Here is a 27,536-nt window from a genome sequence, read left to right as displayed (position 1 = left end):
GTGGAATCTGAGTACAATAGAAGAAGATGAAAATATAAAATAGAGTTAAAAAAATTTGATGATATAGTGAACTCTGATGGTACATGAAGCCTTTGACATATCCTCAGGCATGGAGTCTTCAAAAAAAATTTCAGGTGCAACTTCAATGGTCAACAGACCCTATTAGTTGGTTTCATCCTTTAAAGGGGGGGACATGTCCATGATACATCCCCCAAGTGGTAGGTGGCAAATGACAAAGTAATGGAACAAAGTGGGATCTGTTGATTTTTGGGTAGCATCGGATGTGATCTAGCTCCGAAATTTTGTGGAGGGGCTGGAACACTCGAGATCTCCAAGAACCAGAAATTGTTTGGTGAAATTCCACTCGGATTGTATTTTATTAAAATAATTAATATTTTTAATGATGTTTTTAAGCCTAAACTTAGGAAAATTAAAATATTAATGGGTATTAATGAAAATATGGGTGAGAAGCTTCTACGAGACGAGGATCAAGTCTAATTTAATCTTAGCCGTTGATTAGAGATTAGATCACAACCGTTGATTTCTCAACAGGAAAAGTATAAATGGAGGCTTGGGGTTAGTTGGAGAACACACAAAGAGAGATTGAGGAAATCGATTTTTTGAGGTGAGAAGTTCTTAGGAGGAAAACCGATTGGGGAGATCTTGTAGCTAAGGCGCAGGGATAGTTCGGGAATACAGAGAGAGAGGCAGAGAGAAGCTTGTGGAGGCAGCGCAGTAGCCAGGAGAGTTGACGTTGGGCCAGTTTGGGCCCACGCAACCTTGACGCAGAGCTAGAAGGGCCAGTGTAGAGGGAGAGAGTTGCCTTCCATGCAGAGTGTTGGAACTGCCGGAACAACAGGAAAGCTGACGCAGTGGGAAGAAGCGCTGATGCAGAGCCTTAGAGAGCTCCACACAGGCCCATGTAGTTACTACGAAGGGCAACGCAGTTGTAACCGGGGCTAGCGAGATTTGCTGCCAGATCAACTAAAATTTGTCGGGTGAAGTGAGGTAAAACTCACTCAGGTTTTCTGTCACTGGTTTGTTGGGAGGGCAACCAACATTTGTATTCAAAACTAATGCTTAATAATAGAAAACTGTTAGAGCTGCTGCACCGGTTTTCCTGCATTGGGTTTTTCCGGGGATGTTTAGTCCAAAAATAAGTGTGTTCTTTGTGTGATTGTCTCTTTTATTTTTCAGTGCTTGATTTGTATATTGGTGTAGGCTGCAATGCATTTGCATTAATATTTTCTGAATACTTCTGAAAATAACTTGTTAAATGAAGAACACATGTAGGTAATGCAAATCAGTTTACTGCAACAGGATTTCTGACTTGTTCGATTCAGAAATTTTCATAGGATCAGGGGAATCATCCAAAGCACATGTTATGGTACAAGGGTAGCTATAATAAGGGAAGCCCACACCTGGGTATATGAGTGTAGGAGGGAGAAAATCGTGGTACATGAGTTACCTTGACCTTTGTTTTTCCACCTTCTTCATATGTCTTTTGTCTTTGATTGATTTTTATTCATAACTGCTCGACGCTCTAGGGGATGAGATCATGCTTTGTATATAAGAGTGGATACCCCCTTAAGGTGGGGCGGTTCATCGCCCACCAGGGGTTGGGACAATCATGGGTTCCTCGATGATGGAGGGGGCTCATCTAGGGCCCATAGGAACTAGGGTGATGGCCATGGATAAGGAGTAGAGCTCATGTTTGGCTTTTGCCCACGTGCTAAATTTGTATGTCCCGACCATCTTTTGCATTTTGTGGTACATTTCCTGTTGAGAGTGGCCAAATTATGCTTTTTCTTTTCTTTTTAGTTGCATCAACCTTCGGGGCATCGTTCTAGGCTCGACCCAAGGTGTGGACAAGAGGAGGGGGAGGCTAACCCTACGTAGACCCAGTGGACACATGTGGACCTAGATAGGAAAAATGATGAATGGGGCTAAACTGAGCAGAAGGGAGTGATGTATATGGTGTCGGGAAGCGGAACCACGCAACCAAAATCAAGATTTCCCATGTAGTTCCAACCCTAAAGCTAATGGCCAGTAAAGAGATCCCATGGGACTAGGATACAAGGGTAACTGCCAAATCGAGCAGAGGAGACAAGAGTACAAACCTAGCCCACCCTTTCCGCTGAATCCCCCCACAAATCCATGCCCAAAAGTGTCCATGATAAGGAAAATTACTCAACTATACCAATGAAAAGCCATAGCTTTAGGGTCGAGAGGCCCACCTTCAAACATACGATCATAATAGATGGGCAAGAGACCACATGGCTTGCTCAGGTGGCAGAGATAATGGCACATTGAGGTATTTGATGGCTGCAAGTGGCTGTTGGCTACCGACTGAGGACCATTTAGGAGAAATATTTTCTCCTATGTACATTAGCGACAAGTGGTGGGTAACAGGTCCCCTTTCTCTTGGATGGCTAGACTAGGGCATCAAGCAGAATTCTCTTAAGGGTTAATTTTTATATTCCGTGAGCACAAGACTCTTCTTTAAGATCTTGTCAAGAGGTCCTCCAAGTTTGTTAAGATTCTCACAGTTTTCCATCCATACAATCTTGTGCCCTAGAAAGGAAACATCTAGCTTGTATCTTCTTGGTTTGGGGACTTCTTTGAGGGTTGTATGAATGTAGTATATATTGGAATAAATCATATGAAGCCCTTTCTCTTCCTTGCCTTGAACTTGAGAGTGCCTTTTTCCACGACAAGTCGCAAAATCCGAGGTCTCGTGCATCTCTTTTCTAGGTCTCTTAAAGGGAGACAAAAGCCTCTTAGAAGTATCAAAGCATCACAAAGAGCTTCCTTGAGGGATCCCACCTCATCACCGAGAGCCTTGATCTTAGGAATACCTATTACCACTACATATCTTAAAACCCTAAGTCTTGGACACCTTGTCACAAGGCTTTTCTTAGAGAGCGTTTTAGCTTCCTTGAAGCATTGAGCCATTTTTGTGTCTCTCTTTGAATGGACTTTATGGAATCACATCATACCTAATAATAGAACTACTTATCCTAAGTGATTCCCTCCCACCGGGACTCCTCCCATCGGTGAAAGTCCGTAAAGAGCATGGGATATTGACTATCATGATAGTGGCTCATTATCCCATTGTTATCACTTGGTCTAGATCTTTGTCCTATAGGGTTTCCCTTATTAGGTCCTACTAGATTGTGTGGTAACAGGACAGATAAGTTGCTGGAGCAGATTTGCTTGCACAATAATTTTCCCAGAGGCAGTGTGAATTACCGGAGTAGCTAGTGCGAGTTTCAGAACCAGTGCGAGTTGTTGGGAGGAGTGCGAATTACACAGCGAGGCCAAATACATCCATCGAGGGAGACTTTGTGTATTCCAGATTGTTTTTGTGAAGAGAAAGATATTTGCCGGAGCTTTGCCAGTAAGAGGAAAGCATATTGTAATTCTCAATTTTTGTTGAAGAATAATAATAAAACCCTCATCTGTAGAACAATTTTTCTCCACTAGGGTTTTTCTAGGGACAATTTGTCTAAAAATATTGGTGTTAATTGTTTTGTGTGTGCATTATTTCTCTGTTCTTGCTATTATTTGTGAAAATTGCAGTAGCGATTTAAACATTATTTGTTGTAATTAATTTTTGACGACAAATAATCTCCAGTAGATAGAAGATTAAATTCCAGTTGGTACAATTAAGGAAATTTCACAAAGTGTTGTTGAATCTTTTGTGGCTCTAACATCTCCTTGACAAGATTGTCATTAATTTTCGATTGAGGAACCTAAGTGTAACTTCCTCCCATATCACCTCCAAGAAGATTGAAGGATGCTAAGGTTTGAGGAATTGAGAAACCTAAGTGTAGCTTTCCCTCTCTCCTTTAAATAACTTCCATCGATCCTCTTCTGTAGATTTTAGCCTTATACTTGATTAGCCCTTGATTGAGAAAGGCACTAGTCCATTCTTTTGTGTCAATCCTATCTTTTAATGCTTTCTAAGGTAAATTAAGGTTAGGTTATGTCAAAATATACTTTTCCAACATTATTTACCTTGGATCTTATAGTCCTAGGGTTACACTTTGCATGCATTAAAATGGAAAGCTAAAAATATCATTTTTCAACCATTAATTAAGGTGGAAGCCTAGGGTTTTTTTTGCTTTTTATATGTTTTCAGCCATTGACAATTGCCGTAATTTATTTCCTAGTCCACTCATTGAATAACTCATTTTTCACTTGTCTATTATAAATTTTGGGTTGTTTTGTCGTCGCTGTTATGAAATATGCATGCTATAATTGTGTTGATTGAAACCATAGTTTATAACAACAAAGTGTAATTTCTAGATTGCATGTATTTTGGAACCTATTTGTGCTTATCTAGGACATACCAAGTGTTGATTTTGGGTAGCATCGAATGTGCTCTAGCCACGAAAATTGGTGGAGAGGCTAAGGCACATGAGATCTCCAATACCCAGAAAGGGTTTGGGCAGATTCTAAACAGTTTGGGAGATATTAAAATAATTAATATCTTTAATGGAGTCCCTAAGTCTAAACTTAGGGAAAATAAAATATTAATGTGAATTAATATAAAACTGTGTTAGAATGGTCCAAAAGACATGGATCAAGCCAAATCTAATCTTAGCTATTGATTAGGGACTTAATTTCGGCCGTTGATTTGTCAACAAGAAAGGTATAAGAGGAGGCTTGAGGGTCACTTGGAGAACACACCAAGAGATCAATATTTAGACTTTCTGGGGCTGGGTTTGCTGAGAAAGTTGAGAGAGTGATCAGAGTTGCAGTCGAGGGGCAGTGAATACAAAAGCAGAGAGGCAGAGATAGCACCGGGAGGATCAGTGCAGTAGCCAGAGAGAGGGACGCAGAAGCAGCCAAGGGTTCACACAGAAGCAGCGAGGAGCTGCGCAGTGCCTCAGAGGGCCAGCGTGGGTGATGCAGAGGGCCAGAGGGCTGACGCAGTGCCTCTAGAGGCCGATGCAGGCCAAGTCGGAGTGACGTTGGGTTAATGCTGGGCCAGCGAGAGGTGACGTAGTCCCTAGAGGTTGACACTGGGGTTTCGTGGGGCGAATTGGAGCTGTAGAGTTGCCGGAGTGTTTATCCGGGGTTTCAGCCGAAATATCTGCTTCTGAGTAGAGAGGTGCTACTGCCAAGATTTTTCTCTGTTGGGTGAGCCGGATTTGGCACCCAGATTGTATTATGAAATTGCTTAATAAATCAAACCCTCAGATAACTGCACCGGTTTTCCTGCATTGGGTTTTTCCGGGGACATTAGTCCAAAAACAACAGTGTCACTTGTGTGCTTGTTTCTATTTCCTTCAGTTGATGATCTGTAATGTGTTAAGCATGCATTTGTATTTATTTCCAGTTTTTACATGGTAAATAACTTTTAATTAACAAAACAAGTAGGTAGGAATAAATCAGTAAAGTGCATGAAGGGTTTCTAATGTGTCAGACTTAGAAATTCCAACACCAAACCCTCTTGATTTAGCCATAGGATCCTTTGAACTTGCTTTAGAATTATATTATAAAGCACCCAAAATCATAATTTTGAATATTTGTTCTTGGGTGAACCTTGTAGTAGAACCCTTACGGGGTGGGTGTTTAGCCTACGTTACTTGGATTAATTAATCCCTAAGATTTGTTGGGGAAGCCTCCCTTATGTGGATAACATCCTACCATAGAATAGTAGGGGAATAGTTACTAAGGTGTCATTGGTGGCTAATCCCATTGTTGCTCTGAATCTTGAGTGCTTAGTGAGGGTTTGCACTGAGTTAGATTTTGTAGTAACAATACCAAATCTGATTTTTACAAATGAAATTCTCAGGTTTAAATCAAAATTAAATTCTCTATTAAGATCTTGCAAACAAGTACACAAACAATGGTCCAATCAAACAAAATGATGTAGAGTTCGGAGAAAATTTTAACCATTTTGCTTAGAGGAAGAGAAGCCAAAGTTAAGATATATTTTTTGGGGTATAAAGGGCTCTAAATGCAATCTGATTTAGAGTATTTTTCTGCAATAAATTAGATTGCAAAACAAAACAAAAAAAGGTAAAAGGGAAGAATTTTAGGGTTTTTGAGTTAGTTGAAAAGGGAAGGAAAAAAATGCCTTGCTATAATTGGGATATAGGGTCAAGATGCAACCTTGAGGGAGAAATTCTTCAATAATTTTGAGGGCAACTAGAGTTTGTTGTCACAAAATCTAGCACCTGAGGGCAAAACCATTTACAAAATGCTAAGATTAGTGTAACATGGAAGTGTTACCACTATCACCTAGGCAACAACTTCCCTATTTTTAGTAAATGATGGATTATACACAAGGGTGGTTTCCCTAGTAGCATTAGGGAATCCTCAGGCAAGACACAATCAAGTCTAAGGCCTACTATGTGGCTACTCAATACCACCACCAACTAGGTATGTTTAGTAGGTATGTTTGTCGCACGTTTTTAATGTATCTTCATTTTTTATTAATGTGAGTTTTCTCAAAAGTATACATAATGGGTATGTTGACCACTACTGGTCAACTACCCATGCAGTACACCTCCTTTCTGTTGGCAGAGAAGGGTAGCTCCTGAGCGACATGTCCGTGCCAGCCTACAGTCATCGACGGCTTGATCATTTTTGTTGTAAACCCAGTCTGCATGTTTTGAATTGTAAATAATCTAAGCAGATCAGAGTCATGTATGTAAAGTTGCCTAGGTGGACCTAACGTTCTAATGATGATCTGCGTCCCGGGAGGTTTTTAGTCTCACCGATCCATGGATCGGCAGAGTTTTCCTTCAAACCCGACCCCAAAGCCGGGATGCATTTCGTCATTAGGACTTTAGGAGAATCCTAGCGTGTTACTCTGCTAGATTATAGTTGTGTCGCAGATCTGGGTGGTCTATGAGGGTCTATGTTAAAGTGGATTCATCCCTTTGAGATGTAAATTGTAAAAATTGTAAAAAAATCATGATGAATTGTGTCTTGAGGGTTGAAAATGTTGTAAATCCCCTCATGAGTCCTAGGTCCTAGGTGCTAGGTGATGATTCCAACGGCTGGGTTTGATGATCCATTTTAAATTTAAATTTTTTTTTTTAATGAATAAAAATAATAAATTCATAAATAAAAAAAAAAAAAAAAAAATATAAAAATTTTTGAAAAATAAAAATTAATAATAAAAAATAAAAAGCATAAAGCAAAAACCCTAAGCAATAAAATAATAATATTTTTGTGGATCACCCAAAACTAGCCGTTGGGATCATTTCCTTTATGTAGGGTCTTAGGGGGACATTTTTTTTTTCATCTGATCTGTGAGTCTGTACTGAAAGCTCTCTTGTAAACTGATTTCTGATTAATAAAAAGACTTTGGGGTTCAAACTGGCTGGTGTTACTCTCTGGAATTGCTGTGAGGTGTTTGCTTTTCTGCATATTTCAGTTTTCAACAGTTAAAATAGCTGATTTTTTTCAGAGCATTGTGAGTACAGGTATCTTGCTCACGTGCTAGGGTCTGAATGTTGTAGGGTTTCTGGAAAATGGCAGGTATCTCCATTTTCTCTTGAAATCTGGCAGCATTTCTTGCCCTTTTTGCTGATGCTTGCTTGAGGTGTGCAGGAAACTTTTAGGTGGAGGTTATTTGTGGGCGTTTGGGGAAGTTCTGGGCTGAACCAGCCGACTCCCACAAGCTGTTCTGTGCAGAGCCCAGCTGTTTGTGCCCTGGGTTAATCTTTTAGGGTTTATTTCCTGTTTTACATGAGGGATTTTCTTTATTTCACAGTAAAGTTCAAATGTTTGATAGCTTGAAAACATTACTGCAATTAGTGTTAAATTTGGCTGTCCAAGAGCTGTAATTTCCTAATAATTCTAGGTAAATTTTGAAGTGGTCTTATTTTGAAGTTTTGCATATATCTGCCGGGCTCTTGTTTTTCTGTTTTCCAGGGTTTCAAAGGCCCATGCTGCTGCTGAAAACACATTGCGCCAGAGGGAAAGTCAAGCGTGAAAAGGTGCGTTCTGCAGGTTCCAAACCATCCCAGGTATTCTCAAAGCCCTGCTGTTCTTTTAAAACTGCAAGCACAACACTGAATATGACAGAGAAAGTTTTGAAACAAAATTGAAGTGTGAATGTATACACAGTTTAGGTTTCAGATTTGAGTAGCTTATGATTTGATTTCTGGTGGAACTTATTCAGCAATTTCATTAAACCAAGCAAGCTTAAATCGATTTGCTCCAAAAGGCTGTCCTTTTCTCTCATTTATGCATCGATTTCTCCTCTCAGAAGCTAGGGACCTACTGTCATGAATCACATTTGATTTTCCTCAGTAATTTATTGGGAAATCTAAGGAAAATCAGTTTGCAGCTGCGTCATCCATCTTCAGGCAAATTTCTGTGTGTCAAACGAATTTCAAAATCGATTTTTGCTGTTGACTGTGCATCCCGTTGTCGAGCCCCATGATTTGGTGGTCGTGATCGTGCTTTTGCATGTATTACCAATATCGATTTACATCTCTGCAGCGTTTTTTTTTTATCTCCCATTTGCATTTAACATCGAATTCATGCCCAGCTGTTTGCGTGAGTTGGTCTTTCCTTCTGAGTTTTGGCCTGCGGCCCCTTGCTTGTCGAAATCCGTCCTGCACACCTGCTGAATCTCACCGCACCCACGAATCTTGGCTCAGGAAAAGGGGTGTGCAGATGCGTTTGAATCGTTTTACTGCTGCCGTCGTATTCTAGATTTCCTCTTTCCTCCGGTGGCTGGTTCATTATCGCTCAGCAGCTTAGGCGTAGGCTCTTGCGGTGTGGTTTCAACTGCGTATCACCTCGTCTTCACACAATACATCTCAACGTTGAACCGTTTTGTTTATTTTGCATTCCCGTCAGTGTGCAGCGTACTGGCTTACGGCTCATTCCTTTGCATGTCGTGATAACTATTTTTGAAGTTACGTTTTAGATTAGGGTTCCGGAATCATTTCATTTTTATTTTGTTTAAATTGTATTATAAATAATTTCATAAAAGGTGTTAATCGTAGGTTGGACATTAGATTTTATGTTTTTGTTTAATATAGATTTTATGTTAGTTCCTTCTTAGACTTTAACATTTAGATTTTAATTTTTTTTAGTGCATTAAAAGTCAAATAAAAAAAAAAAAAAAAAGGAGAGAAATGCATTTCATGATTTAGATTTTAAGATTTAGTTTGATTTTATTTTCTTTTCTTTTTTTTTTAGATTTTAATTGGCTTACCTTTAATATAGTTTAGATTTAAAATTATTAGTTTTTAAAAAAAAAAAAAAAAAAAAAAAAATTTAAAAAAGCATAAAAATTTCTTTCTTGTGTGTGGAGAATTACTTTTATCGCATTCAGTCGTTTATCATTGCATATCTTTAACGCTGAGATCTGAATCCAAATTAGATATCTGGTTTCCCTGTTTTTTGAAGCGAAATTATTTCTCTTATTTTTGCTGGATATTTAAAGCTTTGTTCCGATCATTTGATGAATGGTGATTGCTGTTTATGATTTATGCTCTTATATCACCTAGAAAGTACTCATTTAGGCACTGGTCTATCAAAATCAATAAAACCATTTTCGTGCATCTCGTCTCCCGGCCCAACTGTTTGGCAGTTGGCCTTCATCTTTCCTCAGGGTCTACCCCCCTTAGCCGTAGGAGACAGGCTTAAACGGAGAGACCGGGGATCAGAGTGACAGCCCCCGGTCTGAGCGTTGTCGTGCCAGTTTGCGCGACAACAGGGTACTTGATGGATGTGGAATTTAATTCTGCATACGAGTGTTTACACTTGAAATTTGAGTAAACATATAAGAAGATAAACCAAAAATACAATTGAAAAAAAAGTAGTTTTCTTCTTTTCCCTCCAAAATATTTACATGTACCTCTTTTTAAATTTAAAGGATTTTGATTGGTTTACATATTATGACTTGGAAATTACATGAAAATTTCATGGGCACTTTTAGATTGAAATTTCCTCTAATGAAAATCATGAGGTTATAAGAAGCTTGTAAGAGTATTATTTACAAAATATCTGCAAGAGCTTAAAGCAATGCTCCTTCACTTCTTCTGTCTAATCCGGTAGAGAATATTGATAATTTCAATTGATTTCAATTTGTTTGAGAAGCACACAATCAGTACTTGTTGTTTTATTGAATATGTATCTTTGTGCACTTGTTAAAGCATTTTGCATCATATTCTTTATAATATTAGTCTGTTGTTTCTGTCTATTGGAGTAGAATCAGATTTAATTGCAGCTATGCATGTTGGAATTGGTCATAATATGTCGAACATGGGACAATGTACCTGGTTTCAAGAAAGCATGACATTCAACTTGACAGATGAACAGGTCATTAACTTCTCCCTGTTGAAAGCTAGCTTGAATTGTTGTATTATTCCTTTGATGTTTTCTCACGTTTAAACGTATTGCTCTCTTCTTTGTTCCTACATAATGTTGACGCTCACAACTAGAGATCTATATTTTTAGAGGGATTTAAAGGAGCTATTCATATAATTACAGGAGAACTTGATTATGGAATTTATGGCCTCACATTCTGGCTATTTGCAGAGGAAATTTTAGAAAATCGACAAAAATAGTCAAGGGGATGGCTATATAGAAGCATATTTGATAATGAGTGTCTTGTAAATTTACCAATATCCTCTGACAGATGCAAGCAGACAAACAAATGAACACATATTTAGCAGTTTGAGTAGTTCTACTCTGATTTTCTTCTATTAGCATATTTTCATCTCAACATATATTTTTGAGAAGCTTGTGTTGCTCATACTGCTATAAAGATCATATAGGATGGTTTTATTAATGTTGACATGTGACCAAAAGAGTAGGTTGGTGGTACTAGAAAATACAGCAACGGACACATATACTGCTATTCACTGTCCACTTTCAAGATATTACATAAAAGGACAATCTAATATACTGAATTGTTGTGAATCGGAAATTACGTAGAGATTTGCAGCATCTGATTGATGCCATATTTGGAAAGATAAATATGATGCTCTAGCTTAGCTGAGTTGTATAGCCACATACTGGCATTCGTCTGATCATTTAGAATGATCTTTTTATGCTTCAGTTATTAAGTAACAGTAATGGGATTTGTCTAACCATTTAGAATGCTATTTTTATGCTTCAGTTATTAAATAGTATTGTCTTTCTTATGTGAAATGTGTTTTCAGGATCTGCCATGTCTGTAGATGTAGATAATTGAACCATGATTAGTGTCCAAGGTTTACCAAGGTTTACCGAAAGCGTTCACCTCAGTTTTCAATCTTCTTAATGCATTGACATGGAAACGTCCAAAAACATTACAGTGACATTTTTGGAGAAGCTTTTTTGGGAATCAGTGGACTATTGTAGTCGCTTTCATATTCTTACTAATTTTAATTGTAGTCCACTTCATGATCCAAATGACAGAAAAAAGGGGCTGTTCAAGCCTTGAAAGTGGAACCTCAAAGAAGACATTCCAAATTGAAAAGTGTGGATGCATGTGATCCTCATTTGCTTTTTATTTGAGTGTGCTCCTCACCAATTATCTTCATCATACTTTGTTGAGCTTTTTGATAGGCAGTTTTTATCTTTTCCAGGTTGGGAAAGCTGGGTAATATTGGTCAGATTTCAGAATCACTGATTGGTAAACAAACTGTCTTCTTGTTGCGCTTCTAAAATTCCTTCCTTATTTTCTCACATCTACATAATCGTCCATTGACTGAAATCTAAGGCATTTGCAATGACATGAAGTTGTCAATGTTATGATATAATATTATAAATAATTAATAATTAATAGTTAATAATAATTAGTATATTGTATAATCCTGATGAAAAGATAGAGATTCAATATGGTTGGGGCTTGGGGAACGTTACAAATAACCAAGCAACCAAACAGAATATTTGGCTTTATGGCAGGTATTGGAAAATCCATTGGGGCAGCATGTTTTATCCATTTTCCATTACTTGACATTTACTTGTGAATTTATGTTCTTTTTCTTGATTATGTTAGTGTTTTTCATCATCAAATAAATGCCAAAACAATAGAGATCACATGAACACAAGATATAGGCTCCATGCCAGGGCAAAACCCCTCCAACAGGGGAAAACCCACAAGAACTTCTCTTCTTATCAACTTCAAAGGAGAATTTCAAGACCAAACTTTAGACTAGGGCTTCCACCAAGAACAAGTTGACCAGCCTGCTTTCATCCAAGAAAAAAGTCTTCAATCTACTTCTGCAACTTCAAATCTGGAGCTAATATTAGCCCTTTCGCATATTCAAGATGTCCCAAGTAAGTGTAACAGAGATGCAAAACCTTCAAGTATTCTTCCTTTCTATTCTTGGCTCTTCTAGCTTTCGTATGCTTCTTGACTCGTCCTTAGATCAGATCAGATAAACTCGCACTCCTTTTTCCTGTTACAAATGAAGTTGTGCATCCTTTTTATATAGCTGTCCGAGTGGCTCAAACAGTCCTCTCTAGGCTGGCATGAACAGGGCTGGCCAACCTGTCTTTTGGAGCCCTTCTAGACACTTTACAAATACAAAAATGATATTTCTTTCTTTGATCCAAGAGCCCAATGGGGTCTTTTACATAATGACAATGGCACTTTGACTTATGACAATCCCTATAGGCATGTAATGGATGCCTTTGACCTATTTGACCAATGACCAAGCATGAAACCCATGCTTCATAAATAATTTTCCTTTTATAATTTTATTTCTTCTTTTGATCAATACATAAGAGTTACATCATGACATGAGACAAATACAACTATGAAGACCGATACTAGTTACATTCTTCAACACTCCCTCTTAACTAGGGAGGCATTCATAATTGACTAATGGTACAAGGATAATACTCTCTTTGAAAAGTTATCATAAGAAGGGTATTGGCATATGCAATACTAGGGATACCAAAATTGCCAAGGTATCCAACACATGAAAGACCAAGTGTCAATGACACTATTTCAAGGATCCATCAACTCAACGATCCAAGTTTCATCTCCGAGACACTAATACAAGTATCTAAGGCACTAACAGGGACTAAGGTGTCATCAAGGCAATATGCCACAATAGGTACCATCAGGGTACAACCCTGGTATCAATCCAACTGGATATAAATACCATCTAGGCCTTCACGCCAAGATACCAACCCTTAGGGATCTAGGTATCATCAAGGTCAAACTCAACAACGAAGCTCCACATGACCAAGATACCCTCCCACACCAAGATCTAGACATCATCAAGGCCAAACTATAACTGAGATCTGAACACCAACTAGTCCAAGATGTCCACCCAAGTACCATCATAAGGGCAATTTATGGTACTCATCGCTCCCTCTCAACCAAATTAGATATTTCCATCAATCCAATCGTACAAACTTCTTAGGGAGAGACTGTTGATTTTGGGTAGCATCGGATGTGCTCTAGCTCTGAAATTTTGTGGAGGGGCTAGAATACATAAGATCTCCAAGACCCAGAAATCGATTGGAGAAATTCCACTTGGATTATGAGTTATTAAAATAATTAATATTTTTAATGGGGTTCCTAAGTCTAAACTTAGGAAAATAAAAATATTAATGGGTATTAATAAAAATATGGGTGAGAAGTTTCTAAGAGACGAGGATCAAGTCTGTTTAATCTTAGCCGTTGATTAGGGACTTAATCTTGGCTGTTGATTCATTAACAGGAAAAGTATAAGAGGAGGCTTGAGGGTCAGTTGGAGATACACCAAGTGATCAATCAGTTTGATTTTTCTGGGGCGTGGTTTGTTGAGAAAATTGAACAAGTGATTTGAGTTACAGTGAGAGGGGCATAAGCAGAGATTTGGATCGGAAAGGAGTTCCGAGCCAAAGAGTACGTGGCAGAGAGAGGCAGCGTAGAAGCCTACGCAGCCTAGGAGGGGCTCACACAGTGTTCATGCAGGCCAGAAGGGTCTCTTTTAGTGGCAATGCAGGATATTCGTCAGAAGTCCGAGATTTTGCCGAAGAAGCGAAGTTCTGAGCCGGGAGGGCTGAACAACAATCTTCCTCCAGCAAATCAATCCAACAGAAGGGGTGACATAGTCTCCTAGAGGCAAGACACTGGCCCAAGCAGTGATTGCAATGGGATTTCGCAGTGTTTGCCGGAGTCAGGCCACTCAGTGGATCAATTGTGATTTGGAGAACGAGGTAAACCCTCGTATGTATTCCTTGTTGCCGTGATTTCTCTGAAAGATTAGTTGATGTGAGAGGAAACCTATTGTACTCAGATTCTACTTGCTTAAAATACAAACCCTCTATCTGCTGCACCGGTTTTCCTGCATTGGGTTTTTGCAAGGACGTGTTGTCCAAAAATAACGGTGTCCCTTGTGTGTTTGTCTCATATATTATTTCATGTCTAGTAGCTATATTTTCGTGGGTGTCTCTCTCTGAGTGAGTTGACAGAGAGGTAAGACTGCTCGATCGAGAATTTGCCAAGGCAGAGGGAGCCCAGCGGAGCCTCAGCACAGAGCTAGAGGGACACAGTTTTTTGCAAGCTGAGTGCTGGGCATAAAAGTCGTCGAAGAAGGAAGCAAATCGCATAGTGAAGGAGCCACGCAGAGCCTCAGCGCAGAGCTAGAGGGACACAGTTTTCTGTACGCTGAGTGCTGGGCAGAAAAGTCGTTGAAGAAGGAAGCAAATCGCATAGTGAGGGAATACTTCCTTAGTGATTTCTTGCCGAGGAAATCAATATTTCTTATTTGCTGGGCAACAAAGGAGAAACAGACTTACCAGCTCCATCAGGGAATGTGTAAGCCAGCCTAGAAGCTACGCAGTAGGGAGAAAGAGGGAGTTGTTTGACAGTTTTCAGAGGATATGGCAACCAGTGGCTTGAGAGATCAGGACAGGTTGGACGGAGCATCCAACTATGTCATTGGGAGATTAGTTACTTACTTCTCAGTAACTGGGTTGCAATGCAACAATTAGCGGTGACAGTGTTATGGGCAGCGCAATGCAATAAGCTGAGAGGGAGTTGCAGTACGGATGCAACAGTGGCAGTGGCAGGGCCATGGGTAGCAGTACAGGATGCAACAGTGCAGATGATGGGCAGCAGGCCTAGCATTAGCACAGGGACCGATGCCAGATGATCAGGGTGATACTCAGTGAGGAGTATTGCTAGAGGACAATCCTCGCTAAGAGGGAGTGTTGATTTGCGGTAGCATCGAATGTGCTCTAGCCACGAAAATTGGTGGAGAGGCTAAGGCACATGAGATCTCCAATACCCAGAAAGGGTTTGGGCAGATTCTAAATAGTTTGGGAGATATTAAAATAATTAATATTTTTAATGGAGTCCCTAAGTCTAAACTTAGGGAAAATAAAATATTAATGTGAATTAATACAACACTGTGTTAGAAAGGTCCAAAATTCATGGATCAAGCCAGATCTAATCTTAGCCGTTGATTAGGGACTTAATCTCGGCCGTTGATTTGTCAACGAGAAAAGTATAAGAGGAGGCTTGAGGGTCACTTGGAGAACACACCGAGTTGATCAAGATTTCAACTTTTTGGGGCTGGGTTTACTGAGGAAGTTGAGAGAGTGATTAGAGTTGCAACTGAGGGGCAGTGAATACAGAAGCGGAGAGGCAGAGATAGCACCAAGAGGATCAACGCAGTAGCCGAGAGTGAGGGACGCAGAACTAGCCAGGGGTTCATGCAGAGCCAGCCAGGGCTCACGCAAAGGCAGCCAGGAGCTGGCAGTGCTTCAGAGGGCTAGCGTGGGTGACGCAGAAGGCCAGAGGGCTGACGTAGGCCAAGCCAGAGTGACGCTGGGCGAACGCTGGGCCAGAAAGGGCTGATGCTGTCCCTAGAGGCTGATGCTTCGGTTTCGTGGGGCAGATTGGAGCTGTGAAGCTGTCGGAGTGATTATCCGGGGTTTCAGTTGGAACATTTGTCTCCGACTGAGAGGTACTACTGTCGAGATTATTCTCTGTTGGGTGATCCGGTTTTGGCACCCAGATTGTATTCTGAAACTGCATAATAATAAAACTCTCAGATAACTGCACTCGTTTTCCCACATTGGGTTTTTCCAGGGACATTGGTCCAAAAACAATGGTGTTGCTTGTGTGCTTGTTTTGTTTCCTTCAGTTGATGATTTGTAATGTGTTGAGCATGTACTTGTATTTATTTCCAGTATTTACATGGTATATAACTTGTTAATTAATAGAACAAATAGGTAGGAATAAATCAGTAAAGTACATGAAGGGTTTCTAATGGGTTAGACTTAGAAATTCCAACACTTTGGGCTCCCATAACCGGATGTGACCCAAGAGTTTGGGTACCTCTAGGATCCTGCCCCTCATCTTCTATAGTCGTCCTAACTACAACTCCATGTCACCCCACCTCTTCTCTAGAGGTGCATGAGCACTCATGGCACAGTCATCATCCATCTCGACTTCTTTCTCTACCTTAGTCAAAGTTGCCTTGGAGTTAGAAGCCTCTCCCTTATTCTTCTTGCTGGGACACTAGGTTGCATAATGGCTAAGCTCCCCACAATGGGAGCACTTCACCTTGGAGATGTCCTTCTTCTTCCTCTTCCCCTGCTGTCCCGCAGATGCCAGAGCCACATCTTCCTCCTCCTCGTTCTTGATTCAACATCCTTTGCTGTTACTTCCCACCTTTGTTAACTGTCTGAACTCTTCTTGGCGAAGAGCTGCCCACATCTCTTCCCATCCTGGAAGATCAACTCTGCCCAAAATGCTTTGGACAAATGTCTCCCAATCCTCAGAGACTGCATTCAGGGAGGTCCTCACCATGAACTCCTGATTCGATGTGGCCCCTATGGAAGTAAGTTGGTCTTGAATCTCTTGCAACTTGCAAAAGTATAGATCTATCTTCTCCCCCTTCTGCATCTGATACGACCGCAGCTGATTCTCCAGTAGCATCTTCTTCTGCACAGAAGTGCCCTGATATAATGTCATCAAATTGTCCCACATCTCCTTTGTCGTATTCTTCCCGGAAATATGCTAAACCACATGATCCTTGACCCCATCAAGGATTATGCACTTTGCCTTCGCCATTGCATCCTCATACATTTCATTATCAATTGGGTCGACTAGGATAGCCACGGTTCTCAAGGCGAAACTCTTGATGCGATGTCTATCCAAAACAGATAGGATCTTGGCCTTCCAGATGACAAAGTTGGACGCCCTGTCCAACCTGTCTTGATCCCTCAGTCCGTTCATTGCCATCACCGCTCTTCTCCTGGACTCCCTCTGAGTCTCGACTTCCCTCCTGGAAGTTCTCTGGCTAACTGTCGAACTGCTCCTCTCCGATCCTCTTTGCAACTGCAAAACTCGAATTTGGATTTCTTGGCTAGAAACCCCTCAAGGCAGCGGCTCCCTCTACGTTGGTTCTGTCCCGTTAGGTACTGTTCTGTTTCGACAGCAACAGCACCCCAACAACTTCCCAATCCACAATTTGCCCACAACTCCCTAGGCCCCAGCAGCTGAAGAAACTGAGCTTCTTAGCTTTGTGCAATCCCGGCAAGGTTGAATCGCTCCTCTGGCCAACTGTGTCAAGCCTACCTGATTGAGTAGGATGACGTGGCTCTTTGTAAGCCTCTTCTGCCTTCCTCTGCCTCTGCGTCGGCCCTCTCTCTGGCTTGAAATGATGACGCGGGCCCTCTGCATCACTCCTTCTCTGTTGCTTTCTGCTTAGGAACAACTTCTGTTTCTTGGGACAATTGTTTATGCTGCAAATTTTATGATTTAGCTCGTGCCTTCAGCTCTCTTGTGATCTACAATGCTCTGATACCATGTTGGAATTTCTAAGTCTAACACGTCAGAAATTCTTCCTACATTATCTGGTTTATTTCACCTAATTGTTTATTACTCAACAAGTTATTTAACGATATAAATACTGAAAATAAACAAAAATGCAGTCTCAACCATCTACAGATCAACAACTGAAATAACAAACAAACACACAAGGGACACCATTATTTTTGGACAATCGTCCTCGGAAAAACCCAACTTGGGAAAACCGGTGTAGCAGTTCTGAGGGTTTTATTATTAAGCAGCTTTCTTGAGTACAACTAGGGTTCCAAACTGGCTCACCCAATAGAGATATCTATCTGGCAGTAATACCTCTCTTCGAAAGCAGATATTCAGTAAGTCTGCTCCACGAAAATCTCTCCAACGCTTCTCTGAGGCTCTGCATCAGCCTTCCTAGCCTCTGCGTCACTCTAAAGCCCCTTGCGTTAGCCTTCTACTGCTCTACGCTGGTTCTCTGGCCTTCTGCGGTACCCACGCAGGCCCTGCTAGCCTCTGCGCAGTCACTCTGGCCCTCTGTGTGGCTCTTGTTGGCTCTGCGTAGCCTCCTCAATCTCTGTGCTGGTCCTTCGGCACTATCTCTGCCTCTCTGCTATGCACTCACTGCCCCTCGCTGCAAATCTGATCACTTGTTCGAATTTTCTCAGCAAACCCCGCTCCAGAAAATCGAACTGACTAATCAATCTTGATTTATCTCCAACTGACCCTCAAGCCTCCTCTTATACTTTTCCTGTTGAGTCTTCAACGGTCGAAATTAAGTCTCTAATCAACGGCTAAGATTAGATTTGGCTTGATCGATGTCATTTAGAACATTCTCACCCAGTTTTATATTAATACCCATTAATATTTTAATTTTCCTAAGTTTAGACTTAGGAACCCCATTAAAAATATTAATTATTTTAATATCTCTCCAACCGGGTGGAATTTCCCCAAACCATTTCTGGGTTTTGGAGATCTTATGTGCCTTAGCCTCTCCATGAATTTTCATGGCTAGAGCACATCCGATGCTACCACAAATCAACAATTATTCTATGTTAGCTTCCAGATTGGAAGAAGAAGTTGCTTGCCTAGCAAGCTTTGCCTCATGTGAGGTTTGATATATAGACAGTGGAGCTTCCCGGCCTATGACAGGAATTCGAGAATGTTTTTCAGATTATCAGGAAGAAAGAATGAATTTTCAGATCACCATGGGAAATAAGGCAAAGTGTACCCCAATAGGTGTTGGAAATAATACTGAGAAGGGGGGGGTGAATCAGTATTAGCAAATCACTAACTTTTTCATTTCCATAATCAGATTCATATATGCTACTTGGCTATGTCGAACCAGCGTGTATACGCTCTTTCACCAAAGGGAACCAGCGTACAGATCTAAAAATAATTACTTATACCTTCGCTGCAATTTTCTACTTCAGATATACCCAGATCATCAGATATAAAGGATAAGACATGCATCAGTATTCAGATCTGAACTATTCATGATCATACCATATAATGATAATGCATTTTAGTCTTCATGATCCCGGTCCATCAACCTTCATTCGCCACATAGGTGCATCCTTGGTTCAGATCAAGCAAAGCATCACAAACCCATAACCAGCATACTAGAATTCACACTTCATCAGATATTCATTGCTTGCACACTTGCACTTTGGCCTAATGTTCTTCTTCTCCTTATATAGGTTTAGGTCTCTCTTAATACCATGGTCCAAAACCACGTAGGACCAATACCTGGGGTCAATACCTCGGACCAAATACCATGGACCAATACCAAAATACCATGGACCAAATACCACGGACCAAAACTTAGTTTTCCAACATGTACGCGCCTTTCCTTCTGTTAAATTGTGTGTGTATGCTGTATGCGACTTTTGGTCTGCAAACCCGCGTGTACACGCGGCTTGGTCTATAGTGAACCTGCGTATACCTTACTTTCTTCATTCTTGTTGTTTACCTACTATACTATGATCTTCCATCTGAGAGAGTTGCCATCAAGGACAACACTTGTGTCATACCTGTATCATAATGCCAACAATCTCCCCCTTTGGACTTGATGGCAACAACCACACCAAGTCACTCTCCCCCTTTGACATCGAGGGCAAAGGGTGGACCAAGATATTCTCTCCCTTGATATACATTCTGCTGTCCATGCTCCCCCTGAGTACGTGTTGAAATCTCTAATTGAGCTCCCCCTTTGTACATGCTAAGATGTATCAATCCGTCCATGCTCCCCCTGAGCACATGCTGAGTCTGCAAAAATATTTTTTAAAAGAATAACATGACTCTACAACTCAACTAAGTGAGTATGACCTTCCTATCACCAATGACTCATGCATGCTTCAATCTCCCAATCCAAGTGGGGATACACCATTTTGACTCATCCACCCAACCAAGTGGGGATATACTAAATGTTTATACATCACTGAAATAGACATTATTACATCATCCTTCCCATGCAAAGTGGGGTTACAAATTAAATCATATGACTTCATGGGTCTTTAAAATAAATACATGACATTTTTAACAAAGACCAACAACCTAAACAAGACCATGATAGTCATCGGCAACTATCATACACCATATGATTTGCACCATAAGCATCTCTCATCAACATCAGCAACCTATACCCTGCAATACCATTCTCTTGACCAACCAACAATAAGTAGCAAGATGTATCATTTAGCCACATAAGCATCATCACCAAAGACTTCTAACCATAATGCCAACAATGCATTTATTCAAAGCATATGCTCCCCCTGAACCTGTTCCATCTATTCACTGTCAGATCTGATCATGCATATATCAGTAAGAAGTATCGAGGCATCATCATCATCCAGTTAGGATCAAAAGCACTTCTAAACAACATCTTATGAGTACCAACACATTTCCACACATCATCAACAGATTGTAACCATTATCAAACAGAGCAAATAATTGACTAAATCATATCAGTCCCCTTTTTCTTGAGTTTGTCCCATTGCTTTTTCTCAAACCAACATATACGCGACTGTGCAGCTTTGAACTCACGTACACACGCGACTTGTCTTTATGAAACTTGCGTATGAGATTTAGAACACTGAGGTTCCACACTTTCAGCTCCCTCTGAGTTTGTGATGTTTGTATACTCTGCTATGCCACATCTTTTTGATTGTACTTCCTTCTTCTTCCATATCTTCAACTGTGATGATGTTTTATCCTTTTGGTATGGTGCCCAAAATCTTCTCTTGCATTCCTTTGCTATATGTCCAAACTTGTTACATGCATAACATCTTACATGTTTCATATTCCTTCTGTAGCAGTCAACAACTTTGTGACCAAACATATTGCAAGAAAAATAATACCCCTTAAAGTACCTAGAATGTGATGCTCTTTCTGTGTGACAGTCTTGAACCATTCTACTTCTGCATCTTGCTGCAACATGTCCAAGATTATGACATACATAACATTCAATATTATTCATCGGAGGAAATAACCGTCTATCACTTCCACAGTTAGGAGCAAAAGATTTTCTTTGAAGACTATCTTTCCTTGGTTGTTGATGGGGTTGACCTCTCATCTCCTTGTTGAACATTTCAGATTTTGCATTAGAGTTCCTTGCCTCACCTTGTGAGCTAGATTCACCTTCAACAGATTCATAAAAACCAAGACCAGTTTTGATAGCAGGCGACCTTTGACTACTAAGAATATCATCCAAAATCTTAGTACTGTCTTGAAATCGTAATAGTTTATCCTTTTCTTCTAATTTACCTTTCAAGATATTTACCTCAACCTGATGTTGTTCTTCCTTTTCCAGATATTGCTTCTTCAAGATTTCTTCAAACTTTCTTCCTTCTTCCACTTGTTGCCTTACTTTGAGAATCTCATTTTCTTGTTCTTTATTTTGCTTTTGCAGCATTTGACGTACTCTAAAGGCACACTCCAGTTGAGCTTTTAATGTGGTAACTTCTTCTTTGAGGGCACTCTCCCTTTTGTTAAATAGATCTTGTTGATCTATGATTTTATCTGATGCTTCATTTGCTTGTTCATCTTCAATCTGAGGTGATTCAGAATCTGAATACTTGCTTCCACCTAACGGCAGGCTATCACTGTTCCTTTGAGCTGTCTTCTTCTTCTGACGCGCTTTCTTTCCCATTGTTCTACGGATCTCCTTCAAGCGATCAAGCATCTACCAAAGGCCCTGCTCTGATACCAATTGTTGGAAATCACTGAGAGGGGGGGTGAATCAGTATTAGCAAATCACTAACTTTTTCATTTCCATAATCAGATTCATATACACTACTTGGCTGTGTCGAACTAGCGTGTATACGCTTTTTCACCAAAGGGAACCAGCGTACAGATCTAAAAATAATTACTTATACCTTCGCTGCAATTTTCTACTTCTGATATACCCAGATCATCAGATATAAAGGATAAGACATGCGTCAGTATTCAGATCTGAACTATTCATGATCATACCATATAATGATAATGCATTTTAGTCTTCATGATCTCGGTCCATCAACCTTCATTCCCCACATAGGTGCATCCTTGGTTCAGAGCAAGCAAAGCATCACAAACCCATAACTAGCATACTAGAATTCACACTTCATTAGATATTCATTGCTTGCACACTTGCACTTTGGCCTAATGATCTTCTTCTCCTTATATAGGTTTAGGTCTCTCTTAATACCATGGTCCAAAACCATGTAGGACCAATACCTTGGACCCAATACCTGGGGTCAATACCTCAGACCAAATACCATGGACCAATACCAAAATACCATGGACCAAATACCACGGACCAAAACTTAGTTTTCCAACATGTACGCGCCTTTCTTTCCGTGAAAGTGCGTGTGTACGTTGTACACGACTTTTGGTCTGCAAACCCGCGTGTACACGCGGCTTGGTCTATAGTGAACCTGTGTATACCTTACTTTCTTTATTCTTGCTGTTTACCTGCTATACTATGATCTTCCATCTGAGAGAGTTGCCATCAAGGACAACACTTGTGTCATACCTGTATCATAATGCCAACAATAGGAAGAGGTACTGTAGTCTTTCAAACTGAAGCAGGAGAGCGGCTTCGAGCAACCAATGTACTGCATGTGCCTAGGATTGGGATGAACTTACTCTCCGTATCTCAACTTCAAAACAAGGGCTATGACGTTTTCTTCATTAAGGAGAAAGTATATGTCAAACACCCGAGTTGGAAAAAGAAGGCCCAGATTGGAATCAGAAGTAATAGGCTGTATAGATTACAGCTAGAATCACCAATGGAACTGATAGGCAGCGATGGAGACAAAGATTTGAATGAACTATGGCACAATATGATAAGACACTTACACCATGGGGCTCTAAGAATTCTCAGGAAAGCAGTATCAGGAGTTCCAAAACTAAGTATCGAACGAGATGATGATTGGAGAGGGTGCACTTTGGGCAAGTATGCCAAAACAACATTTTCCAGAAGCAAAAATAGAGCTAAGAGTGTTCTAGGATTGATACACTTAGACATCTGCGGATTGATGTTCACGAAAGCTCTTAGTGGTGCCGAATACTTTGTCACCTTCATCAATGACCATTCCAGGAAAACTTGGATCTACTTTCTGAAAACCAAGGATGAGGTTTTTGGTCAATTCAAAAAGTTCAAGGCTCTAGTGGAGAATCTGACAGGAAAGAAGATAAAAGTGTTGTGCTCTGACAATGGTGGAGAGTATGTTGACAAGGACTTCACCGATTTTTGCGCTAAGGAAGGCATCAGAAGAGAGTGGACAACTCCCAACAATCTGAAGCAGAATGGAGTAGCAGAAAGGAAAAATAGGACTATTATGGAAGGAACTAGGGCAATGTTGTATGATCAGGATATGCCCAAATCCCTGTTGGCAGATGCATGTAGCACGACAGTTTATGTCCAAAACAAGACTCCACACAGGGCGTTGGGCAAAATCACTCTGGAAAGGGTCTTCACTGGGAAGACACCTCAGGATAGGTCAGTGGTAGTTCGAGATGGATCTACAAGGTCAAATATGCTGGAGACAATAGTGTGGAGAAATACAAAGCCAGGTTTGTCGCTAAGGGGTATGCTCAGAAGGAAGGGATAGACTACGAAAAAACCTTCGCCCCAGTAGCCAGGTATACTTCTATTAGAACCGTGATATCTCTTGCAGCACAGATGGGGTGGGAGATTCACCAGATGGATGTCAAGACGACATTCTTGAATGGGGTAATAGAAGAGGAAGTATACATTGAACAGCCAGAGGGTTTTGAGACACATGAGAAGAAATCTCATGTATGAAGATTAAAGAAAGCCTTGTATGGGCTTAAACAAGCACCTAGAGCATGGTACGGTCGAATTGATGGCTACTTGCAGAAGATGGGGTTCGTCAAGAGTGACGCAGACCCTAATCTCTACTATCTTGTCGTAGAGAATGAGCCTCTAATCCTAGTGTTATATGTGGATGATATTTTCTTGACAGGATCATCCAGGCTCATCAAAGACTGCAAGAAGAACCTAGCCACAAAATTCGACATGAAGGATTTGGGACAGATGCATTATTTCCTGGGGTTGGAAGTTTGGCAGCAGAAGGGTGAGATCTTCCTTGGACAAGGGAGATATGCTACAGAGATCTTGAAGAGATTCAGGATGCAGGATTGTAGACCTATGGCTAGTCCACTGATCACCAACTGGAAGAAGATTGATGCATCAGAAGATAAAGACGTTGATCCCACCTTGTATAGGCAGCTTGTAGGGTCCCTGATGTATCTGGTCAATACTAGGCCAGACATTTGTTATGCTGTCAACACCCTCAGTCAATTCGTGGTGGAACCCAAGAGGGCGCACTGGGCAGTATCCAAACATGTTCTCAGGTATATACAAGGAACAGTTGAGCATGGACTATCGTACACCCAAGGCAATGCCATCAGGCTGAGTGGGTTCACTGACGCAGATTGGGCCGAAAGTTCAGTAGATCGGAAAAGTACAAATGGATATTGTTTCAACATTGCATCAGGAATGAGCTCCTGGTGTAGTAGGAAACAGAAATTTGTGGCTTTGATCTCAGTTGAAGCAGAATATATGGCAGCTAGCACAACTTCCTGGGAAGTCATATGGCTTAGGAAATTGCTTGTGAATCTATTCAGGAGAAGGATGGAAGTGACCAGGATATTGTGTGATAATCAGGGTTGCATCAAGCTCTCTGAGAATCCAGTGTTTCATGATCGGTAGAAGCAGATTGATATCAGGTGTCACTTTGTCAGAGACTGTGTCCAACGAGGAGCAGTACAGTTGAGGTACACTTCTACAGGAGAACAGGGGGCAAACATCCTCACCAAGGCTCTAGGAAGAACAAAGTTTGTTTATTTCAGGGAGAAGATGGGGATGGTGAAGAATCCATTTTAGTAACGGAAATGGATAAGTGTCGGGAGTTGCAATGCAGCAGTTAGCAGTGGCAGTGCTATGGGCAGCGTGATGCAACATGTTGAGAGGGAGTTGCAGTACAGATGTAACAGTGGCAGTGGTAGTGTCGTGGGCAACAGTATAGGAAGCAAAAGTGTAGTGGATGTGGGGCAACAGGCCAAGCATCAGCACAGACGACCGATGTGAAGGATCAATGTGATGCTTCTATGGTGAAGCATTGCTAGAGCACATTCCTCACTAAGAGGGAGTGTTGATTTTGGGTAGCATCGGATGTGCTCTAGCCTTGAAATTTGGAGGAGAGGCTAAGGCACATGAGATCTCCAAGACCTAGAAATCATTTTGAGAAATTCCACCCGGATGAGGAGTTATTAAAATAATTAATATTTTTAATGGGTTCCTAAGTCTAAACTTAGGAAAATAAAAATATTAATGGGTATTAATAAAGATAAGGGTGAGAAGCTTCTAAGAGACGAGGATCAAGTTTGTTTTAATCTTAGCTGTTGATTAGAGACTTAATCTTGGCCGTTGATTCATCAATAGGAAAAGTATAAGAGAAGACTTGAGGATCATTTGGAGACACACCGGCAGATACTCAGTATCTCAAGGAAAATCGATTCTCAAGAGAAGGAGATCGATTTCAGAGGGAGAGTTGCAGGGTGGAGGAAGAGGAGGGCATCAGCAACAATCAGTGACTGAGGAGGAGGTGATGCAGGGACATTGAGAGACAGCGCAGAGTGAGACGTAGCCCTCACGCAGGCTGACGCAGAGGGACGCAAAGCCACTTAGAGCCATGCTGAGCCATGCAGAGTGACGCAAAGGTGATGCAGGAGTGGGAGAAGGGTCTCCAAAGTGTCAGAAAAGTTCCAGGGGAAAGTCTCAGGTGTTTTCTTTCAGTTTCTCTGTAAAATCATTCCTTGTAAAAGAGATTGTTGCTAAAGATTAATAAAACCCTCATCTGCTGCACCAGTTTTCCTACATTGGGTTTTTCTGGGGACAATTGTCCAAAAACAACTGTGTTGATGTGATTGGTTCTTGTGCATGTATTTTCTTTGTGTAATTATGTGATAACTACAGTAGAATTTATTTTAATATTTGCTAAAGGGATTTTGTAAATAACTTATTGTGAAGAATAAGTAGGTGAAATAAATTAGTTGCTGCAATAGAATTTCATATTAGAAATTTTCACATTGATGCCCTCCTTTGCACAGAAATCTGTGAAGCCTTTGTCCGTATACTCTCCACCATTATCTGAACGCAATACCTTTATCTTTTTGCCTGTCATGTTCTTTACGAGAGCCTTAAACTCTGTGAATCGATCAAAGACCTCATCCGAGGTCTTTAAGAAATAGATCTAGGTTTTTCTAGAGTGATCATCAATAAAGGTGACGAAGTATTTGCCACCACTAAGAGCTCTCGTGGACATTGGGCCACAAATATTTGAGTGTATCAATCCCAATACGCCTTTTGCTCTGTTGTTACTTCTGGAAAAAGTTGCTTTAGCGTACTTCCCTAGTATGCATCCTCTGCATACATCATCATGCTTAGTACTGAGGACTGGAACTCCTGTAACAGTCTCTCTGAGCATCCTCAGTGCTCCATGGTGTAAGTGTCCCATTTGCCTATGCCACAGTTCATTCAGTTCCTTTTCACCATTATGATTGCTTCCTATCAGTGCCATTGGAGGCTCGAGCTACAATCTATACAGTTTGTTGCTTCAAGCTCCAATTTGTCTCTTCTTCTTCCAACTTGGATGTTTGATGTATACTTTCCTTCCAATGAAGTATACATTGTATCCCTTGTCCTGTAATTGGGACACTGAAATCAAATTCATTCCTAACCCGGGCACATGCAGAATATTAGTGGCTCGGATGCTAGTTCCTGCTTTTGTCTGAAATGCTATGGTGCCTCTCCCTACTGGAGTAAACTTCGTTCCGTTTCCCATAGTAATCTGGAAGTCCATCTGCTCTTCTTGATAGCTCGAGAAGTATTCTCGTACTCCAGTCATGTGAGTTGAAGCCCTGTTATCAATATACCAAACATATGCTGATGTTGAATTTGACAAGCATGTGAATTCTTCTTCCAATTTGTAAGATAATTCAAAGACATTTTGATTTTCCATCCTATCGATTTCTGACGTTTTTGTGCCCAGCAAAATTGCGTCCCACTTGAAGACTGCTCTGCACTAAAATCGCTGTGTTGCTCCCTCTATCATTGGCAAACTTCGATTTGGAAATGTTTCTCTCTATCGACTCACTCAGAGAGAGATTTTCCCACGAAAATTTTGCCCTCCTGGACTGCGTAATCCCTCTGGGAGTTCGATCTGCTGCCTACACAACTCCCACTTCTGTTCAACGCTAGCTCTTCTGGCTCCGTTCTCTTGCTTCTCCTTAGCTCTGA

General features: G+C 40.7%; 1 protein-coding gene across 5 annotated transcripts in view; it reads left to right on the top strand.

The window, feature by feature from the left end:
• LOC149149301 (transmembrane protein-like protein) overlaps positions 1-27,536 on the top strand; it is a 483,547-nt gene that overhangs the window by 134,445 nt on the left and 321,566 nt on the right. For 3 of the 5 annotated variants that reach the window (XR_016262832.1, XM_089440557.1, XM_089440555.1), the window contains one exon: positions 10,196-10,305. Coding sequence is in view for 4 of the 5 variants with exons in the window: in XM_089440557.1 (XP_089296683.1) it covers positions 10,196-10,305 (110 nt within the window). In the remaining variant the exon portion in view is untranslated. The remainder of the gene's footprint in view (positions 1-10,195; positions 10,306-27,536) is intronic. The other 2 variants (XM_089440558.1, XM_089440556.1) reach the window with 1 other exon arrangement.

Source organism: Pinus tabuliformis, chromosome 9 (genome assembly GCF_031772625.1).
Source record: "Pinus tabuliformis cultivar Carrire ecotype Pingquan chromosome 9, CPIR1, whole genome shotgun sequence".
Classification (NCBI taxonomy): Eukaryota; Viridiplantae; Streptophyta; class Pinopsida; order Pinales; family Pinaceae; genus Pinus; species Pinus tabuliformis.
This window is presented reverse-complemented; position numbering and strand designations above follow the sequence as displayed.